The sequence below is a fragment of the Morone saxatilis genome, unplaced genomic scaffold (genome assembly GCF_004916995.1).
Source record: "Morone saxatilis isolate NCDOM2014 unplaced genomic scaffold, NCSU_SB_2.0 Contig3, whole genome shotgun sequence".
In the NCBI taxonomy this organism is placed as follows: domain Eukaryota; kingdom Metazoa; phylum Chordata; class Actinopteri; family Moronidae; genus Morone; species Morone saxatilis.
The window spans coordinates 10,512,911-10,531,694 of record NW_023339873.1 but is presented as its reverse complement, the minus strand read 5'-3'; the positions used below and the strand labels follow the sequence as shown (position 1 = coordinate 10,531,694).

Here is an 18,784-nt window from a genome sequence, read left to right as displayed (position 1 = left end):
TTAATCAAATTTATTACATTTTAATAAAAAAAATTCCCCTCAGCCAATGTGCTGCAAACACCAGTTTCTTAGCAACAGTGAGTCATTTGGGTCTTGCCATTTGAGTACTGTCTAAGCTATGTACATAAATGTTAACACTAACCAACTGTGTAGTTTTTTTATAAGCCAGTGCAGAAAATGTAAATGTGCATGTGTGTGCCCTGCTGTGTATTTGTTGTTGTTGGGCATGCATTTGTCTGTGTGCAACAACAACATTACTTGTGTGACTTAAAGAGGAAGATATAGTTTGTAGGAAGGTTGTGAGCTGTAAAATAGGTCAAAGGAAGCAGTGAATGTGGGAGAGAATGAGTACCAGGAAAGAGTGTTAATGCTGAGCAGCAAGGTGATAAAGGGGAGAGAGAAATTGGAGCATCACCCCTCCCTCCTGCTCTTGCCATCTGATGTGGAGACGGTGTTGCTAGGGGCAACCATCCGAGCAAGAGAAAGGGAGAAAGAGGGAAATGAAGAGACCAGCTGGTAAGGGGAATGGCAGCAGAGAGGCTGGAAGGACACAGAGTGAGCCAAACAGCATCAGCAACGAGGAGACAGACCTGATACGTCTTGCCTCACTCTGCCTCGCTTGACTGAGCAGAGCTGATTGAAGCAGAGCTCCAGATGCCGGCGACGAAGCAAAACAGTCGAGCAGAGGACACGACAGCTTGCCAGCATCAGCAGCAAAGAGGCAGGCTGCCCAATCATCAGCTGACGTGCTCATGAGTTCAGCAGCCAATGAGCTGCTGGGAGGCTCCTCTCGAGCACTCAGATGCAGAGACAGCACTAGCCTGGCTCAGATCTCTTATTAATGAATGGAGCAGTTCCCAGGCTGGATCAGCATATCTCTGCGCTCTCTGCTCGGCTGCTCTCTGCTCTGATACGGGGGAAAAACATCAACATTGACAATAAGGACAGCAGCAGAGTAGGAAGATTTAAACAGTGGCCATGAAGAGGCGACAAGGAAACACCCATGATGAGGACACAACCGAGGACATGGCAGCAGCTATTCAAAACAAGGACCCACATCCTGATATCCACCCACCAGATTCACCTTCTCCATCATCATCTTCTCCCCCTCTTCCTCCATTAGCTATGCCACCATCTACGTCTGCCTCCGCTCTCCTGGCACTGGCTTCTCCAGCCACCCGGCGCTCCATTTCCATGGGAGACTTCCGAAGGGTAACAGGGGCTCTGCTAGCCGGTTCTGAACCCCCCTCCACCTCTGCCACGGCCCCCTCCTCCAAGCTTGTCACCCCCAGCTCCAGCATGGAGTTTGAGGCAGCTCGACGGCGCCTCCTGGAGGTGGAGGAGCGCCAACGTGTCATCAGGGAGATGGAGCGAAGGCTGGAGGAGCTCAGGGAGGTGTTTGTGCGCTCAGAGCAGGAGGTGGTGGTACATGGGGAGCTGGTGTCGCGGATATCTAGTGGAGCCCAGCAGGGAGAGCTGTATGTGGCAGAGAACAGCCAGCGACTGAAGAAAGGCCTGAGGTTCAAGAAACATCGACCCACCATCGTCTTCTCCTCCATGCTGGGACTCCGCACGTGCCTCCCCTGGCCTGTGAAGCTCAAATAAGACAGTAGAGGCTTGCATTTCTACCATCCCTTTAGAAATGTGCTTCACATTAACAGGAAGATAGACTTCCATTCTTTAGCCACAACCTTTCTGCTCTTGTATCCTGAGGCTGGTCCTCCAGGTCTTTAGAGTGCCTACAATAATCACAAATGCTAGTAAAGAGCTTCCTGTTTAGTACAATTCTGAGGAAATTCTCTGGCTAGCAAAGCAGTCAAGCCAGTACCAGTGCAATGTGTACAGGATGTCATTATGTCTGCATTGTTTTCAAAGATACTTTGCTTCTTGTGGTTCGGTGTGGTGTTGGACTTGCATAGGAGAGATTGTTCATTGATAGTCCATGGTGCATGGATGAGTCATTTTTCAGGTGATGTGGGAGGAGAGGTTCAGACTGGCCTGTTAGGTAACAAGAGTCTTGCTGTATGTCTCTGACCTTATGCAGCAATGAACGAAAAGCCAGTAAGCATTATGTAATGTGAAATTTTTTTAGAGGAGGAAGAGGAAGAGATGGGGTAAAGAGGGGAAAGGAAAAGAGATGAGGAAACAGAGTAAAGGCACTTAACGATCTGCCTCTCAAACATGTCACGAGTGAAGTGAAGGGCAGTGGAAGAGAATCAGAGGTGAAGCTATGATACGGATTGGTGCACTGTTACATAAAACCAAGGATGCGGTGAAGAGGCAGGATATGGAAAAGAGTCTGAAAAAGAGAAACTGCACAGAAGCGTGGAATTGAGATGGCTGAGAAATACACAGAAAACGTGCCTTGGCTTCTCCGTGACCACTCGTTCCACCACCACAACCTCTGTTTTTGGCAGCATAAACAGGGAAAAGCAGGAGAGCAGGAGAGGAGTTCGTGTTGGGACGATTCCACCTGTGGCCTCTTTTTATCCAGTCACCTAGCAACCACTCATCCCTCGATCCTAAATCCGCTTCCACAAACCTACAGAATGTATCCAGCAGAGCACTGTAACTATAACACTACGAGACAGCTGTAGAGGTCCCCTGGAGGATTTAGGAACCAATATTTCTGCTGCATTTATTTAAAATAATTCAGAACTGGCTATGTAGTCAAATATATTATTGATACAAGATGTTGCTGAACCTGCTCATTTATTTAATGATTAGGGGTTGCACTTAAGTTAAGCCATGCATGCATTAGCAAGGAAAGCTAAGGTAGGCCGTCACTGTTTGCTTCACTGTGTCTTGGTGTTGTATGTGACAATGGAATGCTATTCAGAGGCGTTACAATGACACGCGTATAGTGTATAGTGTGCACAGTAACAGCCTCACTGGTATCATAATCAGCTTTTTGTGGCGTATAGGCACATTAGACAATATGTCTTCATTCAGGGGTTGTATGTCAATATAAAACAGTTTGTTTAAATTATAGATCAACCAGTAATTGTGTGGTGATCCTTCACATGCACAACAGTATCTTTGTTCCATACGCAGTGGATGACCTGATTTCTACATATAGATCACACACATTTTTTGGCCTAATTCTTCTCTTCCTCCTCCTATTTCTCTTCTCTTTGGATTAGCAGTGACTAAGTATCTCTTGTATTCATCTATTCCACCAATCCCTTGCTTCAGCTGTATGCGTAGAAAGCATAGCCAACACACCAGGGATATCTATTTTTGGCTTTCAAAGGTTATGGCAGAGAGGCAGGCATTCAATCACAGCACAGAATTTGTTGTAAAAAGCACGTAGAGCGATGTGAGCACATGCTAGTATCCATCTATGTGTGCTAATTTTTAAAAGAATGGGAAGGGATGTCTGCAAGGGCAGAATCTCTGATAGTGCTTTGTTTGCTCCCAGATTATAAATTACCTCAGCAAGAACAAAGCACGGCTGTTTCCAAGAGAGGCACATGGGTTGACTGTATAATTGCTTAAGTCATCATGTGCAGTTAGATATTCCAGTTTTAATTGCTCCCTAGTTGCAAAGATATGCACGATTGGCACATGTTCTTGCATCATTTAAAATGCATTAGCAATGTCTCTGGGTCTCTGTCAAGTCAAAGGTGGCAGCAAAAGGCACTGATGCATTGCTCTGAGACAAAGGGGTCTATATCAGGAACTCTGCAGGCAAAGTGAGAAGGAAAAAACGTGATGCATGTAAAATCAGATGTGATAATTAAAATGCACAAGTTTAATAATGTAGGCTGATGCAAATCAAATAGAATGAATACAATGGTTAGCTTTGGTTATTTTCTAATTTTTACTATAAGGGCTTAAATGATCTGTTTGTCTAAGTTGATTAGGAGCACAGTTAAAGGGGCACTTCACTGATTTTACACATGATGGTCAGTTTAGTCATTGTGGAAAGGACCACATACCACCTTTGAAAACAGTTGCGGATCCAGGATCCAGGATCCAGCATTTCTAGAGCTTCACTCTAAAAAACTGGGATATCTGCTGCTTTGATTTTGACCGTCATTTTTTAAAAGCTGTTCCTTATGCGTCCTCCAACTTCAGGGAAGTACAGTACTAAATAGCTGCTGTACCCTTTTAAGCAAATACAATGTTACAGATTTAATGTTCCTGTTGACATACTCAGCTTTCAGATTTCTGACAGCCATGATGACTTTATCATTGAATGCTGATTGATTATATATAAGCATTCCACATGGCCATTCCATGGCTGCTTGCCGTCTTTGTGCACATCTAAACCAAACAATATTTAGCTAAGCCAGTTGCTAGCAGAATGCTTGTGTAAAAAAAAGAAAAAGAGTCTACTAGGCCTTAAACTGTATTCATGGCCCTATGTATATAGCTAGAGTTATAACTGAATATACAGCTGGTCTATATATTGCTTTTCATATGCCTTATGCAGCGTTTGTGCATTGGCAGTGATGATAACGATGGTGATAGTACTGATGATGAAGGTGATGGTAAACAGGTGAACTCATAACCATCATAGACCTCATCCAGAAACATCATTATCTGGGCAGAAAAAAAAAACAACAACTCACGCATTGTTGTGAGACTGCACCTTTGTGTTTTTCTATGAATGAAAAAGATTTCCCAAAGATCTCTTGGCCCACTTGCAGAATGAATGTAATGTTAATTGTTACTCTTTGTGTTTACAGTATAATCACATATATCTTGTTTGAACCTGTGGTTGCCACTAAATCCTCTTGTACTCATTTTCAGGTCTTTGAAATTACAGTTAAGGTCACATGACTTTTGATACAAGAGATTTCAACCCAAACTAATTAGTGTTTGGAAAACTGGAACTGGACTAACTACAATTACAGCTCTCACAGCCCTTTACTGACAAGCACAAGTTCAAAAACACTTTTCTGATGTTTATTTATCCTCTGAATGTTTTAATATTTTGTTTTAGTTTAAGTGATGTGTGGTCTAGTATGTATTTATGTTCTGAACAAGCACAGAACTTTATATTTTCCTTTAAATCCGGTGTTTATGACATTTTATTCACAGTATGATGATATTTTTGATTGAGAGCTGTATATTCTACTACTTGTTTGAATGTTCAAGTTGAATTTTATTCGGAAAATGTTGTATGCTTAATAGTAATTGCAGGTTTGGAGTCAGTTTGCTTTCAGTTTTAAATGTTAAATGAATCAGCTATTTGCATAATTACAGAGCCTTAATTCCAATAATTCCTGACACGTTTGTGATTATGGGACCCTGTCCACAGGAAAGAAAATCCACTTTCAAAATGTAATTGAAAACCAGCTGGATTGGAAGTTAATTGTCCCCAAACCTTTCTGTTATACTAGAACTGCTTCTGAAAAGGCTTTTGCTTTCTGCTGCACAGTGAAAGAATGAATGTTCTGCTATGTTTAACGCTTAAATTTGCTACCACTTAATTTCCTTGACACTATCATTTACTTGAGCACAGAGCTACAATGTACAAGACTAGTAAATGTTAAAAGATAGATTTCATTTTAAGCATTATCAGGTTTTGTAAGATAGACTGAATTATTAGAATAAAAAGAACTAAATGACTAAAATGTAGAGATTTCATTTAGCTTTTTTCATATCTCATACTACTAATACTCTCTTTGGGATTTTGCTTGAAACTGTTAACATAACATATAAGTGTTTCAGGTGGGAGATATTACATCCTTTGCAGTTGCATGGGAGGTCTGGGAAGTAAACGCGGTCACCTTGCAGCAGTCCACAGCAGTGTAGCGCCGGATCAGCAGAAAATTGCTCTTTGACGTAACACGATGCTGCAGATGGGAAAGAAACAAAAGCTACATATATATAAAATGAGTCAGTCAGTTACTTGCTTGTCCATCAGAGCTTCTTCTCAGCTGATTATTTGGTTAAGTGGAGGTTAGATAACCCTGTGTTCAGATGAAAAAAGCAGAATTACTGGAAAAATATCTCTCTTCCAAGTGCTCATTATTCCAAGCCAAGATTTGTGAAGTTACATTAAGCTGATGTTTCTGCTGCTCACTTAATGAAAGGCATTAACCATGCAGATGGCTTTTAGACAGGCGGATTCGAATATCTAAGGTATTAGAAAGTCAGAACATCCTCTATCATATTCTATTTTCAGAGATTAGAGCCTCTTGACTTGACACTTGACACCAAAAATGCTAATAATGGACTCAGGCCACACTTGTATCCCATATAAACCCAGAGATTAGTGCAGGCTTTACCCTGCATTTAATGGACTACTATTATATTCCACAGCATGTACATTACATTAATTGATATGTGTGTGCGTAATGTCTGTTTGTGTATGAACAAATACACAACAATAAATAGATGAGAACATCGTAGAATGAATACATTTACTGCATTAGACCTAACAATTTACAGTAGTGCTTGTTGTGCATGTTGTATGCATTAGTATACACAGGCCAGCCTAATGGTGGGAAAGGGGTGTGTATGGGCTACTCAGTTGGCAGAGCAGAATAGGCTGTGACATTATCATCCTGGCTGTTAGCAAGGTGGCCGGTTATGTAAGTGACAGGTTGGAATTTCATCATCCTGGATCAGGGCTAAGTAACGTCCGGATGGAGACAAAATGAGGCTGAAAGGATAGAGAGCTGCAGGGAGAGTTGCCAGGAAAGATGGATGGAGAGATTTAGCTTTAGGGAGGCATAAAGGGGGAAGAAGGAGGGGGAAAAAAAGCTGAGGATTCCAAAAATGGCTAACAGTCAAAATGTGTGTACATAGGTTCCATTCCTTCAATTTTATTCAATTTAAATTGCAGAATTTTTTAATCCTGTATTTATCCAGTCTTGTTTCAATACTTTTTTTAATGCCTCGATCACACTCAAATAAAAATGATCTATTGGCAGAAATGGAATATAATATTAATATGTATGTGTTCATTAGTGAATAATCATCTGAATATAAGAAATATTCTTTCGTTACCTTAGAATGAGACATTTTAAAGCCGCGTGTGACCCCCTGTGGAGTCCGTCATGTTTCCACAGTAGCCCAGAATGGACAAACCAAATAATGGCTGTAGAAAGGGTCTTTCGCAGTCGACGTAGCTTCTTTCTTCACACTTCACAGCCTGTTCTCATTCCCAGGTTGTCAAGAACAGATGCATGCGGTGTTCAGTTAGTTGCAATCTGCAGCTTCACCACTAGATGTCACTAAAGCCCACACACTGGTCCTTTAAAGCTCATAAATGAGCCATGTCCATGGATTTTGAATTATTGGACTTACTGGTATTAAAAACACCTATTTGATGGTCAGCCAGAAGTGACAACATCCACTCATTTGAATTTGTATACATAGTGTGCAGTATAGGTGTGCAGAATGTAATCATGGCCACAAAACCCCTGTCACAGTCAGTTTATATAATACACATTACTAGGAAGTAGGTTTTATACTACATTAGTCTAGTACAGTCACACCAGATACAGAAACATACCACATAATTTACACTATTACATTTTTTTTACTTTATTAAACATGTTTTATGTGCATGATACAAATATACTGGCTAAAATTAGTTAATTTACTATTGCTCACATTTGACAGTTACTTACAGTCATCCACTGCTCCACAATTATCCGAGAACCTGCCTGTCTTGTGATTTGTTTGCTTACACACTGTAACAAGACAACGTCAGCGGAAACAGCGACAAGCAAACAGACGCCTGGCCAGTTCGTTTAAACTCAGGAATGATTAAAAGGAAGTGAACACCTGCTCCTGCTCACCGTTACTTATCAAAGGCAGTGTTTGTTTTCAGTTTGGGGAGACGGGATCCTTCCTGAACACTGATTATGCAACTGTGTCAATTCCCTTCTTTTTTCTCTCCTTCTGAAAGCCATTTAGACAACCAGTGAAACAGAAGGGGGACAGAAGAGGACATCATTTACCAACATGAAATAACACTATCTGTGATACTACAACGCTTTATAATGCACAACAGATGAGAAAACAGGTGATATATATTGTACATAGGACATTTTTAGACAAGTATGTCTAACAAAGTGTGTGTATTAGCTGTGGAATGTGACATTTGGGTGTTTGTTACAAGTATAAAAAGTGGAGCAGTTACACCTCTCCCACTCCCATCTCTCCTTTCTTCCCTAAAGGATCCTAAATCCTAAAAGCTACTCTGTGTGTAAAAGTACACAGAGTAGCTTGTGTATATCTGGTGGGATACACACATGCCCACTCTGAGTGTGTTCACTGAACAAATTACTGCAGTGGGGTGCTGTTACTAACAAGCTCTCTTTAAGTGCCATTTCCTGGTAAAACAGAGAGAGTCTTTATTTTTTTTGTTTTTTTAACACACTGTCATTATTCCAGGTTCTCCAGAGACAGATGCCTAGAGCCAGAAGAAACTGGATCCTCCACTCCCCTTGCAGCCAGTGAGCTGTGCCCAGAGCCAAGATGGCTGAGCTAAAGTTTCAGATCTCTCCTTGGGCTACCCAGACGCCTGCCGCTTTGTTGGAGACAGACTGGCAGGCACAAAGCCACTTTTAGAGTCCCAGGGCAGGCTGCAACAGACACTGGGCAGGTTTGAACCTCAAAATGTCTCAGTATACTGTGATTTAAAAGACTAGACGGTTTCTGTTCGGAACAGAAGCAGCTACATCCCTATACAGCAGCTGGCTAGGTACAAATTTGCAGCTCTGCCAACTCTTCAGAAGATTTCTTCTCAGTGAGTTTAAAGTGCCTTAAGGGGTTTTGCCCTGCAGGTAAGTTTTGCCTCATAGTCATTATTGGTTAAATGTTAATGTTAAATGGACATAAAAGCAGTTTCTACCCCAACCACAAATGCATTCGTACCTATTATTAGTGGTTCATGGTTTAAACAACTGGAGAAACATGATGCAGTTAGAAAACACAAGGATAGAGCAACAGGGAAGAAAATATAGTCCTTGTAATAAGAGGCTTTATGGGGCTGTGAAAGCCTTCAGTTCCAATGTTAGTTACCAGGAAATGTTAAAGGGTATAAATCCATAAAATAGTGCCATTTATATCCTCAGGTATCCTTTGGCTACATCCTTATGTGGAAATATTTGACACTTTAGTTTGAGTTGGATCCAGGAGAACAACACTGTCCTCTCCTGTAGATAAAATCCACTGTGTGGTGACGACAAGATTCTATGAAGCATCCCAAGCTGGTTCAGTTCCTCTACTATGTACATACAGTACTTTCACATTTCCATGTTCCTTCAGTCTGTGAGTTTGTGTACATAGTTGACAGGAAAGGTCCCATTCCTGCACGGGTCCCCCTCTATGTGACCAACCTGTTAGGATAAAGAATGATGTAATGTTTATGATGTGAACACATACAAAAAGTCCAAGTTATATATTTTACTTACTACTGTGTTAAATCCTTCACAGTGCTACCCATAAAAGGGAATGGTAACTGTAATGAAAAAGTAAAAAAGTTGTAGTTGCACTTACCCACCAGTGGGGGTCATTAGCGGCCGTGACCACAATGATCTCATCTTTGAAAAAGGCGAGCTGCTCAGAACTCACTGCTCTGCAGTCCACTAAAGCCTTGACACGCTTCTGATGTGGCCTGCTGCCAGAAACCTGGAGGAGACATGTGATATATTTTTCAGTGTGCCACCAGCAAATTTATATTATCTGTGAAATCTCACAGGCCTTTTTTCATTCTCCACAGAATTGAACTGAAGCTTGTGATATCTGACTTAAACTACAGGCTGAAAATAGTAGAAAGACGTTTCTATGTGAACCTACCATAGCGTTCCTTCGGGGTCGTGGGGCACAGGTCACGGTAGGTGAGGATGACGGTGCTGGAGCTGGAGCTGGGGTGAGGCCCGGACTATTCCCCACTAAGCTGCAATACAGCTCCTCCTGGCTGCCTACACAGCTTGGAGACAGCACACCACACTTCCCCTGGCTGCCTCCTCCACTGCTGGTCCGACGATACGATGTGGTCTTCTCTGAACTGGAGGGTGGGCAAGACACATGAAATAAAACTGATCAAAATAGGACCTCTGTCACATAGAGTTGTTTGTGAACACATCAAAACTGGACAGCTTTTCATCTCTGTAGCATTAATGATGGCCTCCGTAGTCTCAGGCAACAGCAACATTTACATTTCTGTGTCTAGACTTGGCATCAACTTGAATTGCACTCTTTCAGTGGCCTTCTTTACACCTGACACTATTGTGTTTATTGTGATGACAGAAATGTGACACCTTGTAGCAGTGCTGTCTCACCTCACAGGCCCTATGTGGTTCTGAGAGGATGTTGATGCGATACTGCTTTGAGACCCAGAACTAGCACCAGGTTGGCCCTCCCAGGTCTGTTTCTGTCCCCTGAGCAGACCTCCCTGTCCGTGGGGAGACCTAGGTGGTCTCCCCGCTTGACCTTGGTTTTCTATGTTGGGTGACGGAGAGTTATGCCTGGCCTGTGTCTGGGGACTAGAGGAATGGGAGGCCGGGTTAGAGCACCGTCGTGGAAGGGGGTTGCCTTCCTGCGTCGTGACCGAAATCTGGGGATCTGAGCGACCTGTGGAGGGGAAGAAAAAGAAGAAGGCTGTAATTTAATTAAGCTACTCATTAATTCAAAACCCAGTGTGGGATAAATGTCTTGCCAAGACCTAAAATTAAACTTTAAACATGTTATTAGAACTTGCACTGTGCTAGGGCTGCACAATTAACTGAAATATTAAAATCACAGTATGGCCAAGTGAAATTTCCAAATCGCAGAACCTGCAATTTTTGGATTAGAAAGAAATACGAAAAACGTGTGACAAACACCATTATAATGAAGTAGCATAGTTCTGGCCTACAAATTTTTTTCTCCAGATGTAAGAAAAACCTGTTTGTTTGATACAGATCCAAAATAAATCTTACATCATCAAGATTCAATCAATCATATCACAATCGCAATATCTGTAATATAATTGCAATATGATTTTTTATTTCTACCTCTACACCACACATGGGCTCAAGAGAAACAAGTTCTTACACATAAGCAGGACAATTATGGGACATTTCACTTAATGCAACACCCCATTATAGTTTTGGCAGCAGTGGTATAGCTGTTGCATGCCAAATCTAACTAAATGTAACCTTATTAATCACTTCAATAAAACTTAATAAAATCAATCTGCTAAATTACATTACTGCTAAGTTACATTTGTTTTTTACTTTTATTGTAAATGTATCAGAATCATTGTTGTAAGTTATCGTCATAGATATATATATCTATGAGTTATCGTAACCTACAACACAGTAAACCGCACATAACAGCTGTTGGAAAATATGACTTCATCTGGCTTTCGATATGTTACATATTACTTGGTGTCAGTGCTCCACTGTGATTAGCACAGCTGTTTAAAATGTAAGCTGAATTGTGGGCTGATTAGAAGCACAATTCAGTGTATTCCAACTCTTTGGCACGAAGCATGATGTTGTTATTAATTTTTATAAATAAATATGAACTTTTCAAAGATGACAGAGGAGTTTTTTTTATATAATGCAGCACACTGCACTAGCTCACCTCTCTGGATGCATTTAGCTGGCAGTGGTGGTGGTGCTGACGCTCCAGAGGGGGCGCTGTTGGCTGGAGGATTTCTGTATAGGAAGTCTAGATTCTCATACGTTTGACAAGGCCTGCTTCCAACACCACCACTGGCACCATTAGCCACACTCCAGCGGCCAAAAGAAGTCCCACCACTTCCATTTGAGGACAGAGGAGAGCGGTTTTTGGGTAATGGGCTTACCTGGAGGAAAGTGGAACATACATAAAGGTTAATTTCTAGTTAATCTTCAACTCTGTTTGCAGCTTTTTGTAGAGTAAAAATTGCAGTGGAAAACCCCCTATAATGTCCTTTGCAAAAGCTTTTTTGGCAGAGAGTCAGTAATGAGATTGGCTCCTTACCCTCTCATCCAGGTCATCCTCACTGTCATAAAACTCCTGAGACTGTGTCTCCCACATGAATTCCACGTGGATCTGTGAGTTAAACTTCCCACTCTGGGCCAGCTCCAACTAAAACACACACACAGAAGCACAAACACTCAGGAAACTCTCATCTCCACATTACACATAACAAGTTTGCACACAAAAGTAGTAGTAGTATTAGGAATCGGCTATGCTGCTGTAACTGTGTACTTGGCTTTGCCGGAGTAGTTCGGCTTCTTGGCTGTTCCTGGGTTGTAGGTAAAGATAAGTACAAATATTTCAATGTTTGTGTATTAGCTGTTTGATATTTTGTAAGAGTGTGGGTTAAATGAAATAACTGAAAGAAAACTCCAGAGTCAGCCCTCATCTCATTGCTGCTTCCAGATTTTAGAAAAACGAGATCACCTCAATGCAAACGGAAGGCCAATTGGGAAATATGGTTTATTTTAAAGCTGCTCACTTGTGTAACCTTTTTCAGTCTCCATACAAAATCTCTAAAACAAGGATGTGCACAGTCAAACAGGATATTACACAAGGCAGGTCTGATTCAGCAGGGCAGATGGCCGGTAAGAAAATAAAACCAGTTTCTAAATGATACACACTGGGGCCTGATGAGGATAAAATTCCTTGTCCTGGGAGTGAGTCCTTAGCCGAGCTTTGCTGCACGGGGAGTTATTTCAAGGTAGTATTTCCAGCTGTAAAAGTTGTCCTGTTTTGTTTCTGGAGTAGGCTTTCTGGTAGGCATTTTAATGTTGCAACTCGATTCCTCAGTTGAACTTACCTCCTGACTGTGTGTGTTCTCTGAATAAATGAATTAAAACTTAAAGATGAATTAAATTAGAGAAAGTGGGGTCTTACCAGCTCGACACATTGCGTGTGCTGCAGTCTCCGTGCAACATCAAGGGCTGTCTCTCCTGCAGAGTTTACTATAGGAGATGTAAAAGAACAAATGGTTCAAGTCATTACTAATTGCACTTGGTTAAATAGAAATAAAGTAAATTAGTAGTTAAAGCTACCTGTGTGTAGGGCTGCCTTTGCTTTGAGCAATAATTTGAGAGACTCTGGCTTGTGATGCAGAACGCTGTAGTGGAGAGCTGTGTTTCCTTCTGCTGTTCTCTTCTCCAGACAATTGCTGTAGTCAACATACAGTATAGACAGGTGGTGTTAAATAATACCTAGAATACCAACTTCCTAAGCAAGTCGAACAATCCTCTGAATCATACTTGACTATTTGTCAGTGTCTGACCTGTTCTGGCAGAGGAAATCCACCAGCGCCAGAGAGCTTCTTTCCTCCAGACGCACAGCAAGATGAAGAGCGGTCTCTCTGACCCCCTTAAACAGGAAGAAAAGTAGAGTACAAATTAGGTCAAATTGTTGACCCTCAAAAGAGACAGTCCAGCTGTCACTCAGTGGGCTCAAGTGGCTGCATTTTGTATCTGACAATCAGGCCTAAAGACTACTCAAATACCAGTGAAGCTGTCAGGGGTTGATTGTGCAACAACTCATTTGTGTTTGTGTGTTGAAAAGTGAAAACATGGCTACAGCTTTAAGCATGATCTATTTATGTAAAGTGCAAAAGGAGGGGCAAAAGAAAGCCACAGAAGTGCCTGTGTAATTCAATGAGCTCGTCTCACTTGTTCTCAAGAGACATGAGCTCTGACCTAAAAGCTGAAATAATAAACCAACGCCAACCAACACAAACAAACACACATACACACATACACACACACAAACACACAGTGAAGTCAGTGGTGTTACACAGGCTGAGCAGGAAGTGTATGACGGGATGGTAGAACTTGATTAAAGACAAGAAGACGAGGCGTTGAGGAGAGACAGCAGAGGCGGGGAAAAAATTAAATGAGAGGATGAGTGGAGAAAAAGATTAGAGTAGAGGCTTGAAAAGATGGGAGGGCCTCTGACTACCCACCCACATAAACCATAAACACAAGAGGACAATTAACAAATACTTCACATACTGTAACCATTCCCACACCTCCTACATACTGTATGGCTTAACAATTTTTTTAACACTAAAAGGGTTTGGTTCTATTTTTAGCCATTTCAACCACAGTTCTAAAGTGACAGGAACAAGTCACTTTAGTTAGTAACTTTATGAAACATTGTGTAGCATTAAACAAGCCGGGTGGGCGGCCTTGTCAGGAAGTAGCTGTCATTCAAACAAGAAAAGGACATCTGTGTGGATGTTATGGTTTAGATTTGTCACAAGATGATGTGGGTTTATTACACACATTCCCACCCTCACAGGACACATTTCAGGAAGAAAAGCAGGTGTGGAAATCCACATGCAGCTCTAAATTATCTTCACCTGTCCATCAGACAGTGTGAGTGGTTTGGCCAGGTCCGCTCCCTCAGCGTAGAGCTGTAGAAGAGAAGTGAGGTCACGACTCCTCACGGCGTCATACAGCCGGCCAGGATCTGCTTCTTCTCTACGCACGACATACCGGCGCTCTGCGTACTTCGCTACAATGTACTCCTTTCTGGCATTCCTGGTTGTTAAGATTTAATGGAAAAATACAGTAAGTACAAATAACATAAATCACCAAACTGTAGTTTATTGATTTTGAACAGTCTGATTGTCTTGAAAAAAAAATCAGGGACTCACATGTCACTTTGTGGTAATGGTTTGACCGAGTCATTTGGAAGACCCGCCTCCATGATGTCATTGAATCTGGTGTTGCCAATACTGACAGCCAACTGAAGTGACACAAAATGCAGTAACAAAGATGTGATTATATAGTATTTCAATGAAAGACGGCAGAGGTTACATAATTTCTGTAATTCCATCGAGACAGTGTCTGTTTTTGTGTGTTTCCATGTGTGAATTTAGTACCAGAAGCTCAGAGGTGCTCAGTAGGTCCAGAGTGAGAGACTGGATCCTGGAGTAGTGGACACCCAGCTCTCTGTGGATGCCAGAGCACTCTATACAGGTCAGGATGCCCAAATTGGTCGACAGCCAAGTTGGATCTGAGATACACCAAGCACAAAAAGTCACCGGACTGTTTAAACACACCGCCTCTCTAAAAACACAGCTTAAATTGATGAATGCTATTTGTTATGAATAATGTCATGCTCATAAAATAAATGAAACTGGTTAAAAAACATCTAAACTCCTGATATACTTCCACATTTAATTATGCAGCGATCCTCAATAACAATGCCTATCTGACCTGGAGCTCCACAGTCAGCGCAGGCCTCGTTGCCAGGCATGTGTCGGAGCTCAGCGATGATGGCTCGGGAAAGTTCCTGGAGCCCGCTGTCCTGGAGGTGGAGCTGATCTCCTCCCAATGCTGTGTTCAGGGCCTCCTCCTTACTGTTCTGCAGCACTGACACCCAACTAGAGTACAGATAAACATACATACAGAAAACATTTTAATAAAAGAGCCACAAACTTATTTGTTTACAATTTCCACAATTTGTAACAGCTCACTTGGAGGGGAGGCATAGCGTTTGTGGCACCAAGAGAAACCAAAGGATTGATCATTTTAGTTGTTTTCCCAGAAGATCAAAAGTAGTCCACCATGTGTTTTGCATGTGTTTTTGCTCAGCTGTCTAATGATAAGTCATCATTACTCTCACTTTCCCAGTTCTCTGCCACCAGGACTCATACTGAACCTCACATCTTTCATTTCTGAAGCTTTCTGGTACTTTTCCCTCCAAACCATTTCCATCTCCCTCTGCCCCTAATCTCACACAGCATATCACATCAAAGAATCTGCCTGGAGGCCCACACACAAGGGAAGGGTAAGGACAGAAAAACCCACATCACATAACAAAGTTCCCTCGCTTGCTGTCTGTGGCTAGAAAGAGAAGTTCCACCCAACACCAGCTGGGCCAGGGGGCTCCTAGAGGACAGCGTTTTCTTTCTGCCTCCTTTAGTTTCTCTGCCTTTTTGCCCATTGTCAGCCTGTCTTCACTGCATACATCATTAGATTACACAATCTTTCTATTTTATCATCTTCAGGACACTTCTATTCCTTATGAAAGCAATCTTAGCTGTTTGCACAGATTCTTTCTCATACAGGCCTAAGCTCAAATCAAGGCACATGACATGTAACTACTTGCTTACACACTGAGAAAATACAGCAGATAAGAAAGTGAATAAAGCTAACACTGCCTACGGTAATTTCAACACTTACATCACGCATTCCTGCTCGTCTTCTGCCTGGAAATGGTATGTCCGATTATCTATAGAAAAGAACATATAGTGGTTATACACTGTAAGTGCATCTTGAGAAAAAATAAATTGTTCAATATAGGAGGGAGTGAAGAGGGTTTTAAAGTTGCACGAGTAAACATGGCGTAAAACTAGCACGACGCACACAAACACCCCTGTTTTACATCACAACAGTTTAGATTAATCATCTAAAATAAAATGTGTCTGATTCCAATTTCTATTAATGTGGGGACCAAATAGGCAGGCTTACACACAGCTGCACTGCAGATGACTCTTTAGAGTCTTTAATCACATGGAGGGTAAAGTGTCAAGGGTCAAAAGTTAGGAATGAACCTACGAGTGACCAGGTCAAAGGTCCTCCTATCCTCTGGGTTCGGTCGCACCTGACAGGTCAGTAGGTTCAACTTGGCTGGGGGTCGATTGATCTGAAGACAGACACACAAACTTATATCAGTATGCATTGGAGAATTTGAACAGATTTCAGTTGACAGCTGCACTTTCATCAGAATTCAAAAGCTTGGTGACAGTTTAGCCCACGTGTCCTCACCGTACTGTGGGAAATGGTCAGGCAGCCAAATTTCACTCCACACTTCCTCTTCTGCCACACCTTCCTTATCCTATGGGATAAAATGCAAACAGAAAAAAAAACTTCCATCTTGAGGAAAAAGATTTTAACACATACTGTTGACATACCAATATGATGATTTCTGTGCAGTGCTTTAAGTGATAACAGTGATAACAGTGTTAACACGTACCCTTGAATTGAGTAATGGTGATCTACACACTCTGCTGGCCCAGCTTACTGTGGTTGACAGTGCTTCACTCTTGTTGTCATTATCTTGACTGAATTGGGTAAAATGGCTGAGAACATGTTCTGTTTTATATCAGTGGCCTGAGGAAAGTTTGCTCCCCCCATCCCCCTCTCCCATTCATCCTACTGCACCACATCCCCTCTCCTTATCACACTGTAATCTAGCTCTGTGTATGTGTGTGTGTATATGACGCAAAAGTTGGATCTGCTCAGTTAGCCAGTCTGCCAGTAAGTTCCAAAGGAGGGGCCCCTGCTTGAATCTTCATCTCTCACAATAATGAAGACCAGGTGGGATAGACAAAAGTTCCCCTTTCTCTCTCTCTGTGCCTTACTTGCTTACTCTTCACCCAGCTCTGAACACTACTGCCCTCCACAGTGAGCAGTGTTTAAAACTTTGAAAACTTTATAATTCCTTAAAATATGTGTTACAATAACAAATGAACCATGTGTTAATGAGCCACGACCCATTAGATAATTATTGACAGTTTACAGCACATTGTGATGTTAGTATGCATGTTTTTTACATCTTGTGTTTTTGTGTTGTTTTACAGCTGCTTGTAACCTGATATTTGAAGACTGTAACTAATGCTTTTACACACCCATCACTCTTCTTGAGCAGGAAGCCAGATTTCTCTGTCCCATACTTCTTGTTGCCCTGTGGTTGGTGGATGCTATACCCGTTGCCAGAGTTCTTCCTGTTCAGATATTCCTGGGATAGAAACAGAGATTTAGGGCTTTACTTCAAAGGCTTCAAGCCAGCTCTGAAGATCTTGAAAATTTAAAACAATATAAAACAAATGCATCCAGACAAAGTCAGCTGACAGTAATAACTAGCAATTAAAGCTGTCTGCCGCTGGACGGTTTAGAGCCCACGTTTTGTTATATGCATTGTTATGCCAACTCAAGTACGTAATATGTAATGAGTATAATGATGCATCATAAATAAGCATACCTCTTTCCCCTCCACTTGCAGAAGTAATCTGAGAGAATCCCTCAACTGAGTGAGTTGTTTTACCTCCTCGTCCTGGTCCAGACGCACCTACAAAACACACCATAAAAATGTTTTTATTCAATTGCAGCAATAAAGAAATCTAATGAGTTGGAAGGACATCGTGTTTTTGTGCTCTCCCATGTTCATTTGATCACATGTAATGGTTTTTTGTATTTGTTCCAAGAACTGGGTGTGGAATGACAATACATCAGAGCTTTGGGTAATGGCCTTAATAATACAGAACAGAACTCAGTACTGGGGTGTGTCATCTTAGGAGGTTTTGCATTTTGTAAGCAGCAGAGTGACCAGTCTTGCATACAACATAAGTCAGTTTATGCAAAATATTTTAGCATTTTTCCTGACATATTCTGTCTGAATTTCCTTCTTGAGGCTGAGGTCTGGCATGTCTGAGCGGGTCTCTGTTCTGCCTATGCAGAACCAGAAAAACCTCTAACGCTCCCAGTATCACAGTTAACAGCCTGTTTCCAGCGCTCTATCCAGAAAAGGGAAGGAGGCAAATTGTGTACTGGAAACCAGTTGGAGTGGTTGGAGAAATAGGTGAGCACCAGGGAAAGAATTAAAATGAGGGATGCTTTCAGTTTGGTTTTATAGGGGGAAACATTTCTGGGAATAGACTCCAATAACAGTCTCTGCCTGTGGGGTCAGCTGGGGGGAAGTTTTCAGAGGAGGGGGGAGAGGCTAAGGTTTTGGCCGTTGTAAGATAGTAACAGAGAAAAAGTGCTGTAGGAGGTACTAAAAAGCGAGAGCTTTACTGTAAGTGCTTTCTTTTAATAATTGTTGTGACTGCGCAATGGATGACAATGGATGTATGTGTGTGTGTGTG

General features: G+C 41.8%; 1 protein-coding gene across 1 annotated transcript in view; it reads right to left on the bottom strand.

The window, feature by feature from the left end:
• Positions 1-7,013: 7,013 nt before the first annotated feature.
• The window catches only part of LOC118337345 (arf-GAP with SH3 domain, ANK repeat and PH domain-containing protein 1-like), a 23,593-nt gene continuing 11,822 nt past the window's right edge, over positions 7,014-18,784 (bottom strand). The window contains exons 9-26 of the mRNA XM_035674317.1: positions 17,902-17,988; positions 17,549-17,658; positions 16,686-16,755; positions 16,476-16,563; positions 16,101-16,149; positions 15,132-15,298; positions 14,795-14,928; positions 14,567-14,658; positions 14,270-14,450; positions 13,190-13,275; positions 12,960-13,075; positions 12,802-12,869; positions 11,923-12,030; positions 11,542-11,764; positions 10,254-10,545; positions 9,769-9,979; positions 9,469-9,600; positions 7,014-9,308 (exon numbers count right to left, since the gene is read on the bottom strand). Of these exons, the coding sequence (XP_035530210.1) occupies positions 9,234-9,308; positions 9,469-9,600; positions 9,769-9,979; positions 10,254-10,545; positions 11,542-11,764; positions 11,923-12,030; positions 12,802-12,869; positions 12,960-13,075; positions 13,190-13,275; positions 14,270-14,450; positions 14,567-14,658; positions 14,795-14,928; positions 15,132-15,298; positions 16,101-16,149; positions 16,476-16,563; positions 16,686-16,755; positions 17,549-17,658; positions 17,902-17,988 (2,289 nt within the window). The 3' untranslated portion in view covers positions 7,014-9,233. The remainder of the gene's footprint in view (positions 9,309-9,468; positions 9,601-9,768; positions 9,980-10,253; positions 10,546-11,541; positions 11,765-11,922; positions 12,031-12,801; positions 12,870-12,959; positions 13,076-13,189; positions 13,276-14,269; positions 14,451-14,566; positions 14,659-14,794; positions 14,929-15,131; positions 15,299-16,100; positions 16,150-16,475; positions 16,564-16,685; positions 16,756-17,548; positions 17,659-17,901; positions 17,989-18,784) is intronic.